Here is a 19,347-nt window from a genome sequence, read left to right on the forward strand (position 1 = left end):
AATGATGGAGAAACTGAGGGGCGAGGCTCCCGGGCCAGCCCCGCCCCCACGCGGCCCCTCCCCCCCATCGGGGCGGGCAGCGCGGCCTGACGCCGCTGCAGAAAGGACATCTGTCCCCATGGTAACAGAGCAGTGGGGGAGGGGAGCCGGGCCCGGCTGGTGTCACTTCAAGGTGACAGTCGGGCAGGAGACCCAGGGGGCTGATAAATGCCAGGGAGCCCCGATGTCCCCCCCTCACCCCCCACCTCCAAGCGTGTCTGCGTGGGGGGGGCGGGGACACGCCAGCTGGGGAGGGGCTGCCTCCAGCTCCGGGCTCTGTTTGGAGGCTGCGGGCATCCATCCATTCTCTGCTAATCGGACGTGTCTCTCCGAGCATCAGAGGGGGGCGCTGGCGAGTCGTCACAGAGCCCCTTCGCCACAGTGGAGCTCTCCAGCCATCCCTGGGGGCCCTGGCACCCCCAGATGGCCCCCCAAATCTCTGTATCACCCCCAAATCGCCACAAAATCTGGCTTTGCTTTCTTCGCGCGCCTTTACTGAGTGTTCTGGGGCAAGGAGAGGTCCAGCGTCACAGAGATGAGGACGGGGGCGGGGGGGCTCCCAGCAAGGACCGCTGGCCTCCCGGACCCCCTTGGAATCAGTCACATCTTCACCTGGCCACTGGGGTCCTCTCTGGGGCTCCGGGGGCTCCGGTTCCTCTTCCCACTTCAAGGAACCCTCTTGGACTTCGTTGCCCAAAGGGACCTAGGTCAGGGGGAACTCTGACCGTAGAGACGAGATGAGTGGGCCTGGGGCTGGGGCAAGATTTGGGGGCCAGACGCCGCTGGGGGGTGGGGGGCCGAGGGAAAGAGACGGAATAGACGCTCTGAGCCTTCCGGGCCTCCCTGGGGGTGTCCAGCACCTTCCCCTCCGCCGGCGATGCCTCGGTCCTCTTTGGGGCCCCCCGGGGCCGGTAGAGGACGTTGCCGTACAGCTGATTCCCTGCGGGGGGGGAGGCGGAGGGAGGGACGACACCGCCCAAGAGGGGACACTGAGGACGGCCTGGCCCCCCGCAGCCCACCTCTAAGGAATTTGTCTGTGCGTCCGGAAACCGTGCGCGCAGCGGCCACCGTCTGCATCTAGTCCCGGTCTCCGCCCCGCAGCCCCGCCCTCCCTCCTTCCAGAAGCGGCAGGTGGGACGGCCAGATTCGGGGACGCCGCCCCGGCTGCAGTTCCCGCCTCCGCCACGCGAGGGCGCGGCCGCCAGCGGAGGGCGGCACCTGCGGGCACCGCCTGCCCCCCGCGCGGCCACCTGCGCGCTCACCTGCGTCCTTGTGCCCGCAGCGGCGGCGGCCCCAGATCCAGGCGCCCAGCGCGATCGCGGCCACGACCAGGGCCGCGCTCCCCGCCACCAGCAGCGCCAAGTGTCGTCCTGGGGAGACGGGGAGGGGGCGGTGTGATCGGGGACGGGGCGCGGGGCGGGGGCGGGGCTGGAGGAGGGCCGCGCGGGCGGGGCTCACCTGTGATGCTGGGGATCGGCTTCTGTGGCCCGTCATCTGCAGAGAAGAAACGTGTGTCTCGGGGGTGCTCGCCTTCAAGCCCGGCCTCCTGCACCCTTCACGGTCAGAGCCCCCCCACCCCATGTGGGACCTCAGGGTTCCTGCCCCCGCCATGCTGTGTGAGTTCGGGCGGGTGGGTGTTTCCTCTTCCGCAAAATGACACTAACCATTCCTATCTTGCTGGATTATTGTGGAATAACTGCCAACTGGGGTTTTTCATCATGAACTCCATCATCCTCATCATGACCTCCATCATCCCCACTGTGAGCTCCACCATCCTTGTCATGAGCCCCATCACCCCCATAACAGGCTCCACCATCCCCATCACAAACTCTGTCATCCCCACCATAAGCCCTATCACCTTCATCGTGAACTCCATCACCTTGGTCATGAGCTCCATCACCCTGATTTTGAGCTCCAGCTTCCTCATCATGAGCCTCATCATCCCCACCATGAGTTCCATCATCCTAGTCATGGGATCCATCATCCTCATGGCTCCTTGTTCCTTGAGCCTCTACTCTGTGCCAAGCGCATTTCATATACAAGGCAACTGAGGCTCAGAGAGCCTGAGTCACTTGCCTGGGGTCACACACCCGGGCAACAGCTAGGCACTGCTTTGAACAAAGGCACTGCTCATCTCAGCTCCCCGCTCCTTACGCTGGCCTGAACATTCGAGTCTTGCTGGATGAGCAGCATCACAGATATACTAAGAACCACTTATGTTTATCGAGGACTTACTAGGATCCAGACCCTGTGATAAACTCGTTAGACAGAAACACTTTAAATTCACGTAACCCAACGAGGAAAGCATTATTAGCCGTATTTTGATAGCTAAGGAAACAGGCACGGAGGAGTTCAGTTACTGGCCCAAGGTCACACAGCGAGTGAATGGCAGAGCGGGCATGTGTTTCCAGGTCTGTATAACTGACTGAACTCCAGCCAAAGCCTCCTTCTGCTGGGACCAAGATGAGGCCCAGAGTCCCCGACCCCTTCATCTTGCAGGTTCTAAAGTTGGCAGGGCTGCCAGCAGCCCCGGGGTGGGGGTGGGGAAGCCAGCTGTGTGGAGCTGGGCCCAGGCCCGCCCACTCCGTCGCAGCTGCCAACGCCACCCAGACTGACGCCTCCGCATCCCGCTTCTGCTAATTGGTAATTGGCCCTCTTGTCGCTAGAGGGGTGGGTGGTGGGCAGAACAGCCAAAACACACCGCCCCGGAGGCAGGCGGCGGGCGGGTCCTGCCAGCTGGAGGAATGGGCATCTTTCTGGGCTGGGCGTGGGGGCGGTGCTCCCTGCCCCCCGAGAGCCCCCGAGGAGTCAGGAAGCAGCGAGACAACAGGAGACCCCCAACTGGGTCGGCTGGGGTGCCCCCCTCCCCGCGCAGGGTTTGGTCCATAAGGGGGTGTCATGCAGAGTGGGGGCAGTGGGTGAGCCGGGCTTTCGAGAAAACCGGGTGCATCCCTGGCTGGGTGCAACCTGGACACACCTGGGCCCCCTCTGGGCTTCAGCGTCCTCATCTGTACAACAAGGCAGCTGCTCAGCTGATCTGGAAAGTTCCTTCTGGCTTTGAGAATCAATGGCTTTCAACTCTGGATTCCAGAATTCTCTGCTCTGACTCTGAGATGGTAAAATTCTAAGAGGCCATCTATTTAAAGTATTTAAGATACTGCAGTTCTGAGATTCTAGAATCATCCTTTCCTTTATTTCAGTGTTTCTCAACCTTTTTCATTATCAGCCCCCTAAGGAGACATTTTAAAAATATTCTTTTGTTCCCCTATGAAATTTTAATGCCCCAGATACACTGTGGATCTGTTTATGTACCATCTGCATTTCTGTACTTTACACAGAAAAAGAATAAGGTTTTCTTTGCTCCCCGAACCAATTTTTACCTCCTTAGGAGCAATATTCCCCACTGTGGGTGAAGGCTGTCATTCTAGGAGCCAAGGATTTCATGTCCCCAGGATCCTACAATTGCGAGATTCTATTTTACAGTTCAAGATTCCAGAATTGTCTTAGGTGCAACAGAAATGTGTACGTATGTTGACCAAAGGACAAGTTCTAGATTCTTCTAGCAGCCTTCTTCAGGATAGCCCGAACCCAGAAGATACCCAAGCGCCCATCAACAGGAAATTGGGTTGATCGATGGCGGTGGCGCATGCGATGGAATAGTCTACAGCAAGGAAAAAGGAACGAATCTCTGCCTCACGCACGGAGACGGGCGAATCTTCCAGACCTCACGCTGAGTGGAAGAAGTCAGACACAAAGAGAATATACTCTATGATTCCATTTAAGTAAAGTATGAAGCCAGGAAAAACAGATCGATGCCAGTGGCAGGCAAGATGTCGGTGGGGGGTGCTGGTATCCACGAGGGGACACAACGATGGTAACTGGGAGGGGGCTGTGTTTCTCGAGCCGGGTGGTGGCACGTGCGTGTGCTCAGCTTGTGAAAATCCATGGCTGCGGTCTGCCTGTGTGCCCCCAAATTCCTATGGTGACTCCTACGCCCCAATATGATCGTGTTAGGAGGTGGGACCTTTGGAAGGTGATGAGGCCGTGAGGGGGCGGCCCTCGTGAGTGGGATTAGTGATCTTAAAAAAAGGCCCCCAGAGAGCTCCCTTGTCCCTTCCATCCCAGCGAGAAGATGCGTCTATGAACCAGGAAGAAAGTCCTCCCCAGAACGTCACCACGCCGGGTCTGATCTGGGACTTCCAGCCTCCAGAAGGACGAGAAACATTTCTGTTGTATAAGCCACTCAGTTTACAATCTTTTGTTATAACAGCCCAAAAGGACCAAGACATCATGGAGCTGGCCACTTACGATAGGCGCGTTTCTCTGTAGGCAGAATACACTTTCATAACACATTTTCAAAACAAAAGATTCTGGAATCGTTTTTAACCCAAACTCCAGAATTATACATATCAAGAGTCTGGATGAGTGTGATATTCTGGAACAGGGCTCAGCAAACTCCAGCCCGTGGACCCAATGTGGCCCCCTGCTTGTGTTTTTTAAATAAAGTTTTATTGGCACGCGGCCCTGCCCATTCCCAGATGCACAGCCCAGGGTGGTTTTCCGGCTACGTCGCAGGGGAGCTCATGTGGCCCACAGAGCAGGAAATGCTTCCTCTGTGGCCCTTTACAGAGAAAGTTGGCTGAGCCCTGGTCTAGAATCCTAAGTTCCAGCACATCTTTGGTTCTTGATTCTAGAATTTGATCTCGACTTGGCAGGATTCCTATTCCCAAGAATCTGATGTGAAGAATTTAGAGTTTCTGCTTCTAGGAACTTGAGAAGGGACAGTCTTAAGATCCTCGAAGTCCCAAGTCCCGGGCTGCCTCCTCCCACTCGCCCCCATACCTGTGTCCACCAGGAGCTGCGTTCCGCTGCCCTCAGCCTCCTCCAGCTCTGGGATCTCCGTGGCCGCCCAGCACACGTAGCGCCCGCTGTCGTTGAGGCTCACGCTGGCCAGCCGCAGGGTGACAGTGCCAGGCGGCCACCAGGAGAGCCATCCCCGGGGCCCGCAGCCCCCCAGGCTGAGGCTGCTGTTGGAGATGAATGACTGGCACAGGCTGGCGTCATCCTTGAGCCACTCCACGCGGAGTCGCTCCCAGGCCTGGGCCTGCACCACCTGGCAGGTCAAGGTCACCTCGCTGTCCTGCCGCACCTGCAGCAAGCGGGGCTCCTGAAGCACGGTGAGGCCTGCGGCTGCTCGCAGGGCTGGGGACAAAAAAGGTGAATGAGTGTCTCTCGTGTGTGTGTGTGTGGACTGACGCCCCCAGCGAGCCCGCAGGTGTGGAAGCTTGCTGTGTGTGGCATCTGTGCAAGGTCACGCCTCCTCGCTGAGATCAGTGGCCCCATCTGCGAAACGGATGTAACTCTCGGCACTTGGGAGGTTTCAAGCTGGACCCTGTGACTGCCCAGCTCTCAGCCGCACAAATGTCGCTCCCTGTGTGCCAGGCCGCCGTGGACACAGACATAGAGGTGACCAAGACACAGAAAAATCCCTGCCTTCGGGGGGCCGACAGGCTCGGGAGAGGGAGACACACAGCAAGTCGCGAACGGAGAATCGTGATGGAGGAAAGGAACGGGGAGTGGCAATAGAGGGAAACGATGAGGTGAGCAGGGAATCTACTCACAGAGGGTGGTCAGGGAAGGCCTCTCGGAGGAGGCGACGTTTGAGCGGGACTCTGACTGTTAAGAAGCAGCCAGTTGTGGGAAGGAAGGAAGCTATGGAGGAAGAGCGTTCCAGGCAGAGCGAACAGCCCATGCAAAGGCCCTGGGGCAGGACTGTGCCTGGTGTGTGCAAGGAACAGCGAGGAGGCCTGTGTGGCTGGAGCAGAGGGAGCGAGGGGGACAGAGGGAGGAGGTGGGACCAGAGAGGTCAGCAGGGGTTGGTCAGCAGGCCACAGGGGTCGGGTGTGGTTGGGGGTGCGGGGGTGGAGGTGGGGAAAGGGGGCGGTTTGCTTTTTAATCTGTGATGGGAAACCAGCAGGGCAGGAGGAAACAGGGGCCGATTTAAGTTTTAAAAAAACCATCCTGACTGCTGCGGTGAGAACAGACTACGAGGTGGGGGGATCAGAGGCTGTGGGGACAAGAGGGCCCAGGAGAGCAGGAACGGGCGCTCGACCGAGGAGAGAGGGGGCCAGAGTCTGACCAGATCTCGAAGTTGCCCCCTAGAAAAACCACAAGAAGCACCGAATTGGGAGAGAGGAAGAGAGATGGTGGCGCATTGCCAAGGTTTTAGCCCAAGGGACTGTGCGAACGGCCGTGACTTTGGGCCAAGATGCGGGAAACTGAGGCAGGAGCAGGGCTGGAGTGGAAAAAAAGTTTGCTTTTGGCCATGAGACATCTGGGTGCCTGTTAGACACCAGCCCCCCTAGAAGGGGTGAGTTTGTGCCCTGTTCCCAGCATCGAGATGGAATTGCAGCTGATGCTAGAGACGAGAGCCAGGGAACAGTGTTCTGGGCAGAGGGAACAGCAGGTGCAAAGGCCCAGAGGCAGGATCAAGCTTGATGTGTTGGGGAAAAAAAGAAAAGAAAGATGAGCCAGCAGGCCGGACATGGGGGAGAGAGGGCAGGTAGAGGCGGGTGGAGATGAGAGAAGCCAGCGGGGCCAGGTCACCTAAGACTGGTTTGTAGGCCACGGTCTGAATTTTCTCCTAGGGGCCCCCTCTGAGGACCCTGGCTGGACGCCTTCAACCCTCAGGAGAGACATGGGCCCCGGTGGGCCGAGCGGAAAGATGACAGTTTAGAGGGGATCTGAGCAGGCGGGCGGGCAGCTTGGGGGATGGACAGCAGGGGGTGGGGGCAGAGGGGAGGGACCCCACGTACTCACCCCAGAGCGGCCCCAGAAGGACCAGCGCCGTGCGCAGGGGCCCCATTCCTGGCCCACCAGGCCCCCTCTCCTGGCTGGCGCCCCACCCCCCCCCCTTGCCATTCGACAGACTTCCTGCCGCAGTCTCCGCCCCCCGCCACAGAAGCAGATGCGACACCCCAGCCAGACAGCAGACGTCCGGTGGCCAATGCTGCTCGGGGTGCCTCTTCCTGCTACCTTGTGCCTCAGTTTCCCCAGAGTTCTCCTTGTCGTTTTTCATCCGAAAAGCAGTATGAATGTGTGAATGGGCATAATGGGTCCCAGTGAGTGGAAATCTTTCTGGAAGACTCTACATAAACATGCCAGGGCTGGGGGGACACGTAGGAAGGCCAGGGGGCGCACTGAACAGCGGAACCCCAGCTACAGTGATGTTGCCCCAAACAGCTTCCTTTGAGTCCACAGGAAGGCATTTCTGCTGCTGGCTGCGGGTCTCACGACAGGTATGGGGGGCTCCCTGCCCCCAGGGCCTGGGGAGAAGTTTGGGGGCCCAGTTGAGGGTAGTCCCAGGCTCTGGAGTTGCTCTCAGCCCTGCACCCATCACCCCACAGCCGGCAGTAGCCCTCGGCCTCAATGGCTCACCCCCAACCACAGTGTGACCTCTTTTCTCACCCAGACGGAAGAAGGCCTGTGTCCTTCGCAGAATCATCCCTGTCGACCACAGGGAGGCCTGTGCGGTGGCTCTCTGACGGCACCACCCCAGCAGACACACCCAGCTTCCCAGCCTCCCCCTCTTTCAGACTTTGCAGGACTTTCCGAAGCTCCACCCTTCCCCCTGCCCACTGCCGAGGGGCAGTGCTGGAGATCCTGGATAGATTCAGCCGCGGGCTGACCGGAAGACAGAGCTGGACACAGATATTTCCAGCCCTGTGAATTCTGGGCTGGCAGGGAGACTTCCGGAGGAGATGTTAGAGCCTGGGGTTTTGTGGGATGTGTAGGAGTTCAGGTGTGCTGCAGGGGAAAGAAAGAAGGCATTGGGGGCTGTACATCTGCTTGGGCGAAGGCCTTGGCTTTTCAGTAAACGCAAGCGTGTGAGCAGTCAGGGTCCAGACGTCCGGGGCCGGGGGGTAGAATTCCAGTTTGAGCAGCCAGTGGGTGAACAAGCCGGGATGGAGGCTGAGGCACCAGGAGGACTAGGGAGGGGCTCCAGGTCACATGGCAGGGCCAGGGGTCGAACTCAGGCTCCCAGCCTCCCAGCTCTGGGCTCTCTCCAGCTCAGACATCGTGACCAATGTCCCCTGGTGGGCCTCAGGCTCTGGGGGTGCCCGCGCTCGGCGACCCCAGCGTGGGACTACACTTCCCAGCCTGCCGCGGGGGACGCGCCTGCGCACTGAGGCCAGTGATGGAGCGCAGACGGGGGGCGCGGCGGCGGCGGCGTGGGCTCGGCGGGCCATTGGCTCCCGGCCGCGGCAAAGGCAGCTTGGGGACTAGAAGAGCGAGTGGGGCCCGCGGGCCGGGCCGGGGACGACCTGGGCTGCAGCCATGGAGGACCAGAGGGTAGGACCGGGGCGGGGCGCGCGGCGGGGGTGGACAAGGGGAGGGGACCAGGTGATGCCGCAGCGCCCTCCCCGCCCCCCCCCCACCCCCGCGGCTCTGCAGCCGAGGCCCCACCCCCGCCGCAACCCCGCCCGGGTCTAGCCCCCCATTCGGGACGCAGCCCCCCACTTTCGCCCGGACCCCTCATCCTCTTGGCCTGGCTCCAGGCGCACCCCCTCCATGCCCCTCACCCCCGCCCAGTAACCCGGACCCAGACCTGACCCCATCCCCCACCCCTCGGATCCGGACTGCGGACCAGGTGTCCTGGTCCCCGCCCAGCCCCGGAGGACGCCCCGCCAGCTCAGCACAGGTGACCCCGCAGATCCTGCGCCCCGGGAAAAGGGACCTGTGTGAGGCCTGGGTCAGAGTTACAGGCGCCAGCAGGAACCTCCCCTGCCGCTGCCCTCCCTCCCAGCATCCCCTTCCCCAGCCCACCCTTCCTGCTCCCCCCTACCTGGGCTCTTCAGCACTCCGTTTCCTCGAGTTCCTCCCTTCTCCTTGCTAATGCCTCTTCCCAGGGGTCCCCTTCCCCAGATTAGCCCATTTTCTGCAGGTACCATTTTCATCTTTCCCCAGGCTAGCCCCTCACCTCGATCTAGCCCCCACCTCGGGATATAGCTACCTGGTTGGAGGCTTTGTGCGCAGGCCCAGGGTGTCCCTCTCTAGGAGCCTCAGTTTGCTCCCCTGTATAATGGGGGTGCTCGTGGTGCCCACCTGCTAGGCGAGGGGACGCGGGGCGGAGCTTGGCCCAGGGCCTGCCTCGTGGCAGATGCCCAAGCCCATTGGCACGGTGGGCCCACATCTCCTGTGGATCCGTGGAGGGCATGGCGGGGAGCCCCAGGTGGGGGAGCTGGGCCGGGCGGAGGGGCTGACCGGCCGTGCATGTGCGTGTGTGCACATGTGTGTGCTTCCCATGGGGGCAGGAGGCGCTTCGTAAGATCATCACGACGCTGGCCGTAAAGAACGAGGAGATTCAGAGCTTCATCTACTCCCTTAAGCAGATGCTCCTGAATGTGGAGGTGAGCAAGGCCCCCCCACCCCCGCCCAGGAGGGAGACAGGGGGCGTCTGGGGCAGGTGGGTGGAAGGGAGGGAGGGAGGGAGGGGCAGACATAGACGTCGGCCTGTTGCTGCTGCTGCCCGTGGGACTCTGGGCCTGGCTGCCATGTCCGGGCCTCAGTTTCCCCATCTGAGCACTGGCTTTGGCCGATGCTGGCCGCTCCAACCCCGCCATGTCTCTCCAAGGGAAACTCGGCCAAGGTGCAGGAGGACCTGGAGGCGGAGTTCCTGTCCCTCTTCTCTGTCCTGGAGGAGCTGAAGGAGGGCATGCTCATGAAGATAAAGCAGGACCGCGCCAGCCGCACCTATGAGCTGCAGGTGTGCATGCGGGGGAGTCGCCCAGATGCCGCCCCCCACGGCGCCCCTCAGACTCCACGGAGCCCAGCTGGCCTCGGCATCTTCCTCCAGACCTCCTCCTCCTCCCTCCCTTTTTCGGGAGATGCCCCCAAGTGTCTCCAGTGTCCGGAGCCAGACGCCTCCACGGTGTAGGCCTCGCCTCCGCTTCCCTGGCCCCTCCCCGGCCATGGCGCATCAACCCCCACCCACCTGTTCTCCCTCTTAACCCCCTCTCGCATCCACCTCCTCCTCTCCGTCCCCACGGCCCCGCCCCCACATCTGGCCCCTCCTCCCCTCCCGTCCTCACCCAGCATCTCCGATTTCCCAGCCCTTTCACAGGTCCCCCAGATCTGACAGTATCACTCCCGCTCAGACACCTCCCATAGCTCCCACGGGGTCTCAGACTCCAAGCTGGGGTCCCACAGGCTGCACCACAACCTCCTGGGCAGCTTCCTAACCTCCCAGGTGCCCCTCCTGGGGGAATGCGCAGCCTGGGGGCTCAGGTGTAGCCTGGGGGCTCAGGTGTGGCCTGGGCACGTGGCTTTTTAAGGAAGGGATGCCCGAGTGATTCTGAGGTGCTGCCAGGAGCAAGGTGCCGCCCCCCCCATCCTTCCTGTCCCCACTGGAGTTCGAGAAGGGCGTGGTCCCCTGAATCCCAAAGGTGGCCCAGAGCCCTGAGAGGGATTGGGGCTGCGGGATGAGGTGGCCCTCCCTCAGTGCCATGTCACCCGCAGAACCAGCTGGCTGCCTGCACGCGGGCCCTGGAGAGCTCCGAGGAGCTTCTGGAGACAGCCAACCAGACCCTGCAGGCCGCCGACAGCAAGGACTTCCCGCAGGTGGGCACCTTGGCGGCCAGAGAAAATACGGGCCGCCCAGTGAAGCTTGCCTCTCATGTCAACCACGAGTACTGTTGGAGGATAAGTCTAGCCCACGCCATAGTTAGTATAAGTGTATCCCAGAGGTTGCATGGGGCACACTTACAGTAAAAAAAAAATCATTCATTGTTTATCTGAAACGCGAATTTCACGGGGTGTCCTGCACAGTCATGCACCGCGTAACGACGTGTCGGTCAACGACGGGCTGCATAGACCACGGGGTCCCCTAAGATGAGTACCGTGGAGCCTAGGTGTGTAGGAGGCTGTACCATCTAGGTTTGTGCAAGCACACTCTATGATGTTCGCACAACGACGAGTTGCCTGACGACACATTTCTCAGAACGGGTCCCCGTCATTAAACGATGCATGGCTGTACTTTTATTTGCTAAATCGGTCTACCGTGTGTACTGGGCACTGGGCAGGAGGTGGAGTGGGGCGGGGGCCTGTCTTTGCCTGCCTGTCCCTTCAGGGCACCGCTAAGAAACAGCAGGGTTTCTGCCCCGGTGCCCGGGGACTCTGGCAGACGGCTGCCACGCCCAGCCTCAGTTTCCCTGTCTGTATAATGGCCTTCTGGTTCCGTTGAGACAACTCTGGATTTTTTTCTGTCCCTCTTTCTAGGCTGCCAAGCAAATCAAAGATGGGTAAGATGCTGGGATCTGGCCCCCACCCCAGTGCCCCGCCCCTGGTGTGAAGGTGGGGACGCCCAGGTGAGGGTCCCTTGGCCCGGAACAAGGGGGAGGGGGTCCCCTCCATACAGTTTGGAGGACCAGGCCTGGGTCCCCCCGAGACGCCTGCCAGCAGGCTGCCTCCACGTCCTTCGCTGCAGTGTGACCATGGCCCCCGCCTTCCGGCTGTCATTGAAAGCCAAGGTCAGCGACAACATGAGTCACCTCATGGTGGACTTTGCACAGGAGCGGCGGATGCTGCAGGCACTCAAGTTCCTGCCTGGTGAGGGGGGAACTCGCTGGAGGGCCAGGGTTTCAGGGAACCAGCCGGGGAGTCTAAGAGGGCCCGAGACACGGCCTGGAGTGAGGCTGACAGCCAGGCGTGGAAACCCCAGAAGGCCCCGCCCCTGGGGTGGAGACCTGAGAATACCCTGCTTTTGGGAGTAGAGCCATGGTTAAGCCCCACCCACGTGGGTAGAGTCGTGAGAATGCCCCACCCCATGTGGGCGGAGCCACAAGCAAGTCCCACCCCTGTGGGGGTGGAGTCGTGAGGATGCCCTGCCCATGTGGGTGGAGCCACAAGGAAGCTCCACTCTTGGGTGGAGCCCTGAGGAAGCCACACCCCTGTGGGGGTGGAGTCACACGAATGCCCCCACCCACCCTGTGGGTGGAGTCATGAGAAAACCACACCCATGGGTGGAGCCCTGAGGAAGCCACACCCCTTGTTCCAGAGCCCCAAAAGGCCCCACCCACCGGAGATGGAGTCCCATGAAGGCCACGCCCCAATGGGTAGAGAATTCTGGAAGTGTGCCACCTCTAAATGGTGGAATCCTGAAAAGGCCCACCCTTATGTTGGTTGAACCCCGAGAAAGCTCTTCCCATCCCCAACCCCTTGGTGGAATCCTGGGAAGCTCCACCCGCCACCCCCCCCAGGCCCCAAAACCTGAAGGGGCCCCTCCCACAAGTTGGTCTCTCCTGCGAGCGGGGCCCCAGGGAGGTCCCCACCTCTGCGGGTGCAGGACCCTGACCCCACTCTCCCCTCTGTGCCGGGCAGTGCCCAGCACCCCCGTGATCGACCTGGCCGAGTCCTTGGTGGCGGATAACTGCGTGACCCTGGTGTGGCGCATGCCGGACGAGGACAGCAAGATTGACCACTACGTGCTGGAGTACCGGCGGACCAACTTCGAGGGCCCACCCCGCCTGAAGGAGGAGCAGCCCTGGATGGTGATCGAGGGCATCCGGCAGACGGAGTACACCCTGACCGGTCAGTGCCGCTCAGCCCCTCCAGGCTCCCATTTCCCCAGCGGCCCCCCGGAGGCCCGGGGCAGACCCCAAAGCTCACGGGGTGTGAGCACAGCCTGGCTGGGCTGATGAGGAATAGCAGAAAGTAATCATAATGAAAACGATATTGATGACAGCCACTGCGCCGTTCATTGAGGGCATGCTACGTCCTAACCATTACCCACTTGGAGATGAGAGAAGTCAGGCACCGGGAGAGAAGGCACCCTCCATCCGTGTCCTGTCTCTGCCATGCCCCCAGCCTTCATTTATTCATTCTAATTTATTGAGCGCCTACAGTATAGGAGGTGCTGTCTTTGAATGAGCAAAGCAGAGAAATCCTCTCCCTCGTGAAGCTGGCGCTCCGGGCCACCCTCCAAGTATTTGGGATTTCCTTGACAGTCATAAGGAAGCGGAAAGCCAGGGGGAATCCACGCAGCTGGCAGGGGAGCCTCTGAAGGAGGGAAAAATCGGGGGTCCCTCCTGAGCTTACAGAGCCGTCCTGAGCCAGGGGAAACCCTTAGGGGGTGGGAGAGCCTGCTGACAAGATAACTACCACTGTGGCTCTTGGCTGTAATCAGCCTCTTCCTCATCTGTAATTAGCATACATGGTTAATAATGAGCATGCTAATTGCAGGAACGGAAAGCCACCAGTCTAGCCTGCAAGAGGGCCCGGGAAGCTATTGGTTCATCCTTGGCGTGGGAATTAAAAGAAACACACCCCGTTTCCCCCCAATCTTTTTATTATAGTAAAATACGCATGACATAAAATTGACCATTGAAACCATTTTTAAGCACACAGCTCAGCGGCGTGAAGCACATTCACATTGTTGTGCAGCCATCCGCACCATCTGTCTCCAGAACTTTCCATCTCCCCAAACTGCAGCTCGGTCCCCATGAAACACTGACTCCCACCCCTCCCCCAGCCCCTGGCCCCCCATCCAAATTCTGTCTCTGTGGATGTGGCTCCTCTGGGGACCTCCTGTGAGTGCACCACACAGTGTGTGTCCCTCTGTGTCTGGCTCACGTCCCTGAGCATCACGTCCTCCAGGTCCGTCCACGTGGGAGCAGGTGTCAGGATCTCCTTCCTTTTCATGGCTGCGTAATATTCCAGGGTGTGGATATACCCAGCTTTCTTGAATGGTGCAGCTTACATAACCATAGTTCACTATCGAAACCAGGACACACACGTGGGTACACTCTGCAGCATTCACGCACATTTCATCAGTTCTACACCCACTCCCTTGTGTGTGCGCGTGTGATCTCATTCACCATTTTATCCCGTGTGTAAACCATGTCACCACCCGCACAATCAAGGTGTAGATCTGCTCTGTCACCGGCTGCCCGTTGCATCCCCTTTAAAGCCACACCCTCTCGCCTTTTAAAAACTTCCTGGGCGGTGACCTCCTCGGAGCCGGAAGTTGAATCCAGCCAGAGGTCCCATGTGGTTAATTGCAATCCACTCGCTCTCTCGTTGATACTTTGGAAAGATGGGCGGGTGTGGGTTCATTGTTCATGACTTCCGTTCCTCCACTCATCTCAGTCTGATGTGAACCCGGCTCAGTGTGGGGAGTATGATGGCCAGATGGCAGGATAGGAAACTGAGGCACGCAGTGAGTAAGTCCAGGCCGTGGATGTCCCAGGGGTTCCATGTTTGTGAATCCGTGCCTTCTGAGGGGGCGTCTTAGCTCTGGGACAGTAGGCGGCGCCGCGGAGCAAACTGCTGGACTCAGCGAAGGGGCTGCAAAGAAGCGTGAGGCCGTCTCGATGGGCACCGCCAGCCTTCCAGGCAGAGGAACAGCCTGATCAAGGGCTCAGAGGCCAGAGCGCTGAGCCTCATGTCTGGAACTAGTTATGTTTGCAGAGAGAACATCTATAGGCAGGGGAGAGAGAAGGAACTGAAACTTCCTCCTGGGGACAAGGGGAGCCATGGGAGGCTTTAGAGCAGGGGCTGCCAAGGGCTGTTTGGGATGCCCAGAGAATGGGCATCCGACGGGGAACACTCAGGCAGCAACTGGACCTGTGGTCTGGGTAGAGGCTGGGGTGTGGGTGCCGTGGATGCATGGATGGTGCCTGACGGGTGAGAACGGGACAGTGAGCAATGTGAGGGAGTCGTGGACTGAGCCACCCCGACATTTAAGGGTGTCAGGGAGGGAGGACCTGCAGAGGAGACCAAAAGGGAGCCACTAGAGGGAACGGCCAGGAGAGGGCAGTGCTGTGGCCGCCAAGGAAAGAGAATGTTCTAGGCGGGAGGGAGCGGGCAGCCAGGAAGTGCAAGGTGGGGACTTCAACCCCAGAGGAGGGAGAGGGAGTGAGGCGGCAGAGAGAGCGTGTGGACAGATCTCCAAAGAGGTTTCGCTCGAGGGGGAAGACAGCTTGATCGCTGCTTTTTATTTTTTAAGATTAGGAGAAATGAATAAAAAAAAAAAAGGACAGAAAGGGAGGGCGGGATATATCCTAGTAGGAGGGAAAATCTTTAACCCAGCGTGGCTAGATCCAGGGGTTCCAGCCAATGACTCGGTCATCTCTGTTCCCGCCCTCGGTGGCTCTGGGGTCTGCATTCTCAAGGAGATTTGCAAACGCGCTGGCACGTTTTCCCGGGAGCGGCTGCCTCCTGGCTGGCTAGCCCAGAGGAAAGTTAGAATACCAGCCAAAGTCCCAGGGAAGATTTTGATTGGCCAGTTCGGGTCATGTGCCTATCCCCGAACCAATCGCTGTGACTGAGTCATAAAGCATTCTGATTGGCCAGTTGTCTTGGGGGCGGAGCCAAGTTATCCATACTCCAACACGTGAATGAGGGCAAGGATGGTTTCCCATGGATAAGATGTCGTTTGCAAGGTGCTCCTTAGAATGAGGGGCAGCGGGATTACCATGGGACACGGGGGCCTCTAACCTATTGCTCAAAGTGTACACAGTGTTAAGACCCCTCTGTTGCCTTTTAGGTCTCAAGTTTGACATGAAATACATGAATTTCCGTGTGAAGGCCTGTAATAAGGCAGTTGCAGGCGAGTTCTCTGAGCCGGTGACCCTGGAGACACCAGGTGACTGGCTCGCACCCCTACCCTGCCTGTGACTCCACAGCCCCTCCCTCCCGGGGCCCCAGGGATTGGTGTGTCATAAGAGTCTTCTAATCAGGGTTCAGTGCCCCTTTTTGCCCTGGCTGCTGGGAAGCTCAGAGCTCAGTCCACAGTAGATGCCTCAGCCTGAGTGTCTGGTAGAAACCTGCTTTCGTCCTTTGCTTTTGCAGTTGATCCCATTATACCTGGATGGTTTTGACACACATACACGTACATTCCCTCTCTCTTCCCCAAAATAACTGCTCTATCGAGTTGGGGATGGGATATCAGCAGTGAAGACAGATTCTCTCCCCTCCCCCAGTGACCCCTTTGCCTGCCCTGATAGGAAGTCCTTCTGCAGCCTAGCTTAACGCCGTCATGCTGTAGCCCAGCCCTTTTCCTGGGGTTAATCCCCAACGGAAGCACAGGGCAGCACAAGTGACTTGAAAATGGCTCCAGACCTGGGAGACCTTTAGGCAACGAGCCCTTGGCTTCATTCCTCCGGCTCCATGTTCCTCCCCCTCCACCCTCCCCCATCTTGTCTCTCTCCGTCTTTCTGCCTGTTGTCTTTATGTGTGTCTGTCTCTTTCTCTCTGTCTTAGTCTCTGTCTCTTTCTGTTCCCTGTCCCTGTCCTGGTCTGTCTTGGTCACTGTCTGTCTCTCTCGGTCTCTCTCTGTGTCTCTCTGGGTTTCCCCATCTCTGTGACTCCCACGTCTGCCCGGCCCCAGCCTTCATGTTCCGCCTGGATGCGTCCACATCCCACCAGAACCTGCGGGTGGAGGATCTCGCCGTCGAGTGGGACGCCATGGGCGGGAAGGTACAGGATATCAAGGCTCGTGAGAAAGATGGCAAGGGGCGGACGGCGTCTCCCGTCAACTCGCCGGCCAGGTAGCCTGTCCCCTCCCATGGAGCCCAGGGTGGTCAAGGCTGGGGTGGAGGGAAGGACATGGAGCTAGGGGGAGCCCAAAGAGTGAATGAAGCGAGAGGAGACTTTGAACTGGGCTTTGACGGTTGAATAGGAGTTCCAGATGAGGAAGGGCACAGGCATGTTCGGATATGAGAGGCCCAGTGTATGAAAAGAACCGAATACTGTCAAGGACTGATGACAAGTCCATGGTGGCTGGGGTGGACCAGGAAAGACCTCCCATGGGGAGGTGAGGGCTGAACTGGACATCCCTCCCTACCACCCACAGAGGTACTCCATCCCCCAAGAGGATGCCCTCAGGTCGCGGGGGACGGGATCGCTTCACAGCTGAGTCCTACACGGTGCTGGGTAAGGAGCGGGGAAGATGGGAGGAGAGAGGGGAACTCTGGGCAGGGCCCTGATGGGGGTGTGTGAGAGAGAACTCCTTTGGGGAAACCGAGGCAGCCATCCACAAAACTTCTCTGGGAATGGTCCCAGTAACATGTGGTGCTGGGGGAATGGGAAGATTGGGGGATGAAGGATTATTGGGGGGCACCAGAGCGTGTGGATGCTCTGGTCTGGGGAGTAGCTGGGGTCTGAGAAGTAGCTGGGACTTGGGGAGTAGCTGTGATTTGGGAAGTAGCTGGGAAGGACGATTGCCTGTGGAGCAGCTGGGTTTGTGGAGGAGCTGAAGCAAGACAGGGGTTCGGGGAAATGGCTTAGGGCGTGTGGAGGAGCCAAGGAGAGTAGCAGGTGTCGGAGAAGCTGAGAGAATGGCTAGGATTGGAGGAGCGGATAGCACGGCAGGAGGGACTAGATCCTGTGAAGGAGAAGCTGGAGTCCATGGCAGAACTGGAGTTTAGGGGAACTGCTACTGTCCAGAAAAGAGCTTGAAAAAGAGACTGAGGTGGGAAAGAGTCAGTGTGGTCAGTAATCGGGGTGGGGGTGGGCTTAGGGAGTAGCTGCGTTCTGGGGATAAGCTATGGGCTGAGGAGCAGGTAAGAATCTATGGAGGATCCGGACTTTCTGGAAAGCATCTGGGACTGGCGAGAGTTGGGGTCTGGGAGAGAAGCAGGGGAGGGTGTGGGGGTGTCTGCAGAGTGGCTGAGATTTGAAAGGGAGGAGCCTAGGCTAGTTGTGGTGGGGGGAGTAGCTGAGGTCAGGGAGAAGCAGGCCTGGAGAAGCAATGGACACGGGGTGAGCCCTGTGTCTGGGGAGGAGCTGAGATATTAGATGGAGACGGGCTGCGATCTGGCTGGGGCGGGAGTGTGCAGAGAAGCTGGAGCTCAGGAATAGCGGGATCAGGGAGTAGCTGAGGTGGCAAGAATCTGGATCTGGGACCTGGGGAGGATGTGGACTCAGGGATGAGCTGAGATCTGCAAGAACCTGGCCTCCACCAGGAGCTGGGGGTCTGGATAGAATCTACACTCAGACAGCAACAGGAAGGAGTCCCAGAGCCCTGGATTCTAGTAGGACTTGAGCCCTGTGGGAATACCTGGGGTCGGAGCAAGGAGCAGCAGCAAGGGTTTGGGGATTATCTGGTCTCTGGGAAGAACTGAGGAGTAGCTGAATATGGGGAGGAACTGGAGGAAGTTTCGAAGGCCTGGCAGTATCTGAAAGGAGTAGCTTGGGCTTGGAGAGAACCTGAAAGCACTAGCTGAGGCTTGGAGAGCACCTGGACTTAGTGAGTGTCTAGAGGGAGTTAATGAAGCCTGGGGAGTACCTGGCGGGAATAGCTGGGGGCTGAGGAGTATCTGGAGGGAATAGCTGTGGTCTGGGGAGTATCTGGGCGGCTGTCCCTTGGTGGAAGGGCAGGTGGGACCCGATTCCACATGGTCTCCCCCGCTCCCCCCCACCCAGGGGACACGCTGATCGACGGCGGGGAGCATTACTGGGAGGTGCGCTACGAGCCCGACAGCAAGGCGTTCGGCGTGGGGGTGGCCTACCGCAGCCTGGGCCGCTTCGACCAGCTGGGCAAGACCGCCGCGTCCTGGTGTCTGCACGTCAACAACTGGCTGCAGGTCAGCTTCACGGCCAAGCACGCCAACAAGGCCAAGGTGCTGGAGGCGCCCGTGCCCGACAGCCTGGGCGTGCACTGCGACTTCCACCAAGGTGAGCCCGGGCCCCAGCTGGCGTCTGCCAGCCCCTCCTCATCTCTCGACCGCAAACTGCTCTTAACCGGTCCCCCTGTCGCTCTGCCCTCCACCCCAGGCCTCCTGTCCTTCTACAACGCGCGCACCAAGCAGCTCCTGCACACTTTCAAGGCCAAGTTCACGCAGCCACTGCTGCCCGCCTTCACGGTGAGACCCCGGCCCCCGGCCCGGCTGACAGGAGCGGGGGGCGCCGGGTGCAGGGCTCTGCGTCTGAGCCTGCCTGCTCCCCTCCCTGTCCCCCAGGTGTGGTGTGGCAGCTTCCAGGTGACGACAGGCCTGCAAGTCCCGAGCTCTGTGCGCTGCCTGCAGAAGCGGGGCAGTGCCACCAGCAGCTCCAACACCAGCCTCACCTAGGCCACCGGACGCCCACCCAGCCGGGCTGGTCTGGGGTCGGTCGCCAGGCCTCGGCCGTTTCAGCAGGGGCCCCTCCTGTCACTTGCTGCTTGGAGCCTTAACTCGTGATTGGGGTCACGAACGAGGAGCCCCGGGCCGGGCCCTCCTCCTGACCCGCCTCCTAATAAAGGTCAAACACTGGCCAGGCCGTGTTGCTGGTTCTTCTGGGCTGGGCGGCACCGGGTGTGCCCCGGCCCTC

The 19,347-nt window shown here is 59.7% G+C and overlaps 2 protein-coding genes across 4 annotated transcripts; one reads left to right on the forward strand and one right to left on the reverse strand.

Annotated features, from left to right (window-relative positions):
- Positions 1-508: 508 nt before the first annotated feature.
- Positions 509-9,329, reverse strand: TMIGD2 (transmembrane and immunoglobulin domain containing 2). Of its 3 annotated transcripts, none has more exons than XM_070622609.1 (5): positions 6,859-6,973; positions 4,882-5,241; positions 1,498-1,533; positions 1,302-1,409; positions 509-979 (listed from the first exon to the last, which is right to left on the reverse strand). In XM_070622609.1, the coding sequence occupies exons 1-5, from the start codon at positions 6,902-6,904 to the stop codon at positions 648-650; spliced, it is 882 nt and encodes a 293-aa protein (XP_070478710.1). In that variant the 5' UTR covers positions 6,905-6,973; the 3' UTR covers positions 509-647. The 3 variants fall into 3 exon arrangements, with proteins under 3 accessions (XP_070478710.1, XP_070478708.1, XP_070478709.1); XM_070622607.1 differs by lacking the exon at positions 6,859-6,973 and adding an exon at positions 9,145-9,329 and having other exon boundaries at positions 512-979; XM_070622608.1 differs by lacking the exon at positions 6,859-6,973 and adding an exon at positions 8,885-9,007 and having other exon boundaries at positions 512-979.
- Positions 8,234-19,291, forward strand: FSD1 (fibronectin type III and SPRY domain containing 1). Its single transcript, XM_070622598.1, has 13 exons — positions 8,234-8,391; positions 9,354-9,449; positions 9,674-9,805; positions 10,558-10,659; positions 11,317-11,339; positions 11,525-11,646; positions 12,418-12,627; positions 15,584-15,682; positions 16,427-16,586; positions 16,892-16,971; positions 18,463-18,714; positions 18,814-18,902; positions 18,999-19,291. The coding sequence occupies exons 1-13, from the start codon at positions 8,377-8,379 to the stop codon at positions 19,107-19,109; spliced, it is 1,491 nt and encodes a 496-aa protein (XP_070478699.1). The 5' UTR covers positions 8,234-8,376; the 3' UTR covers positions 19,110-19,291.
- Positions 19,292-19,347: the final 56 nt, after the last annotated feature.

Source organism: Equus przewalskii, chromosome 6 (genome assembly GCF_037783145.1).
Source record: "Equus przewalskii isolate Varuska chromosome 6, EquPr2, whole genome shotgun sequence".
Lineage (NCBI taxonomy): Eukaryota > Metazoa > Chordata > Mammalia > Perissodactyla > Equidae > Equus > Equus przewalskii.

What these genes read in the sequence shown, in the direction of transcription:
- TMIGD2 (XM_070622607.1), bottom strand. Translation starts at nt 9,256, where the DNA reads ATGCCCTCCACGGATCCACAGGAGATGTGGGCCCACCGTGCCAATGGG. An exon ending in CGCGTCCCCTCGCCTAGCAG is followed by an intron (nt 5,242 to 9,144) that starts GTGGGCACCACG and finishes TTTTGTCCCCAG; the next exon opens with CCCTGCGAGCAGCCGCAGGC. An exon ending in CTGCGGGCACAAGGACGCAG is followed by an intron (nt 980 to 1,301) that starts GTGAGCGCGCAG and finishes CCCCCCCCGCAG; the next exon opens with GGAATCAGCTGTACGGCAAC.
- FSD1 (XM_070622598.1), top strand. An exon ending in GCCAAGCAAATCAAAGATGG is followed by an intron (nt 11,340 to 11,524) that starts GTAAGATGCTGG and finishes CCTTCGCTGCAG; the next exon opens with TGTGACCATGGCCCCCGCCT. An exon ending in TGAGTCCTACACGGTGCTGG is followed by an intron (nt 16,972 to 18,462) that starts GTAAGGAGCGGG and finishes CCCCCCACCCAG; the next exon opens with GGGACACGCTGATCGACGGC.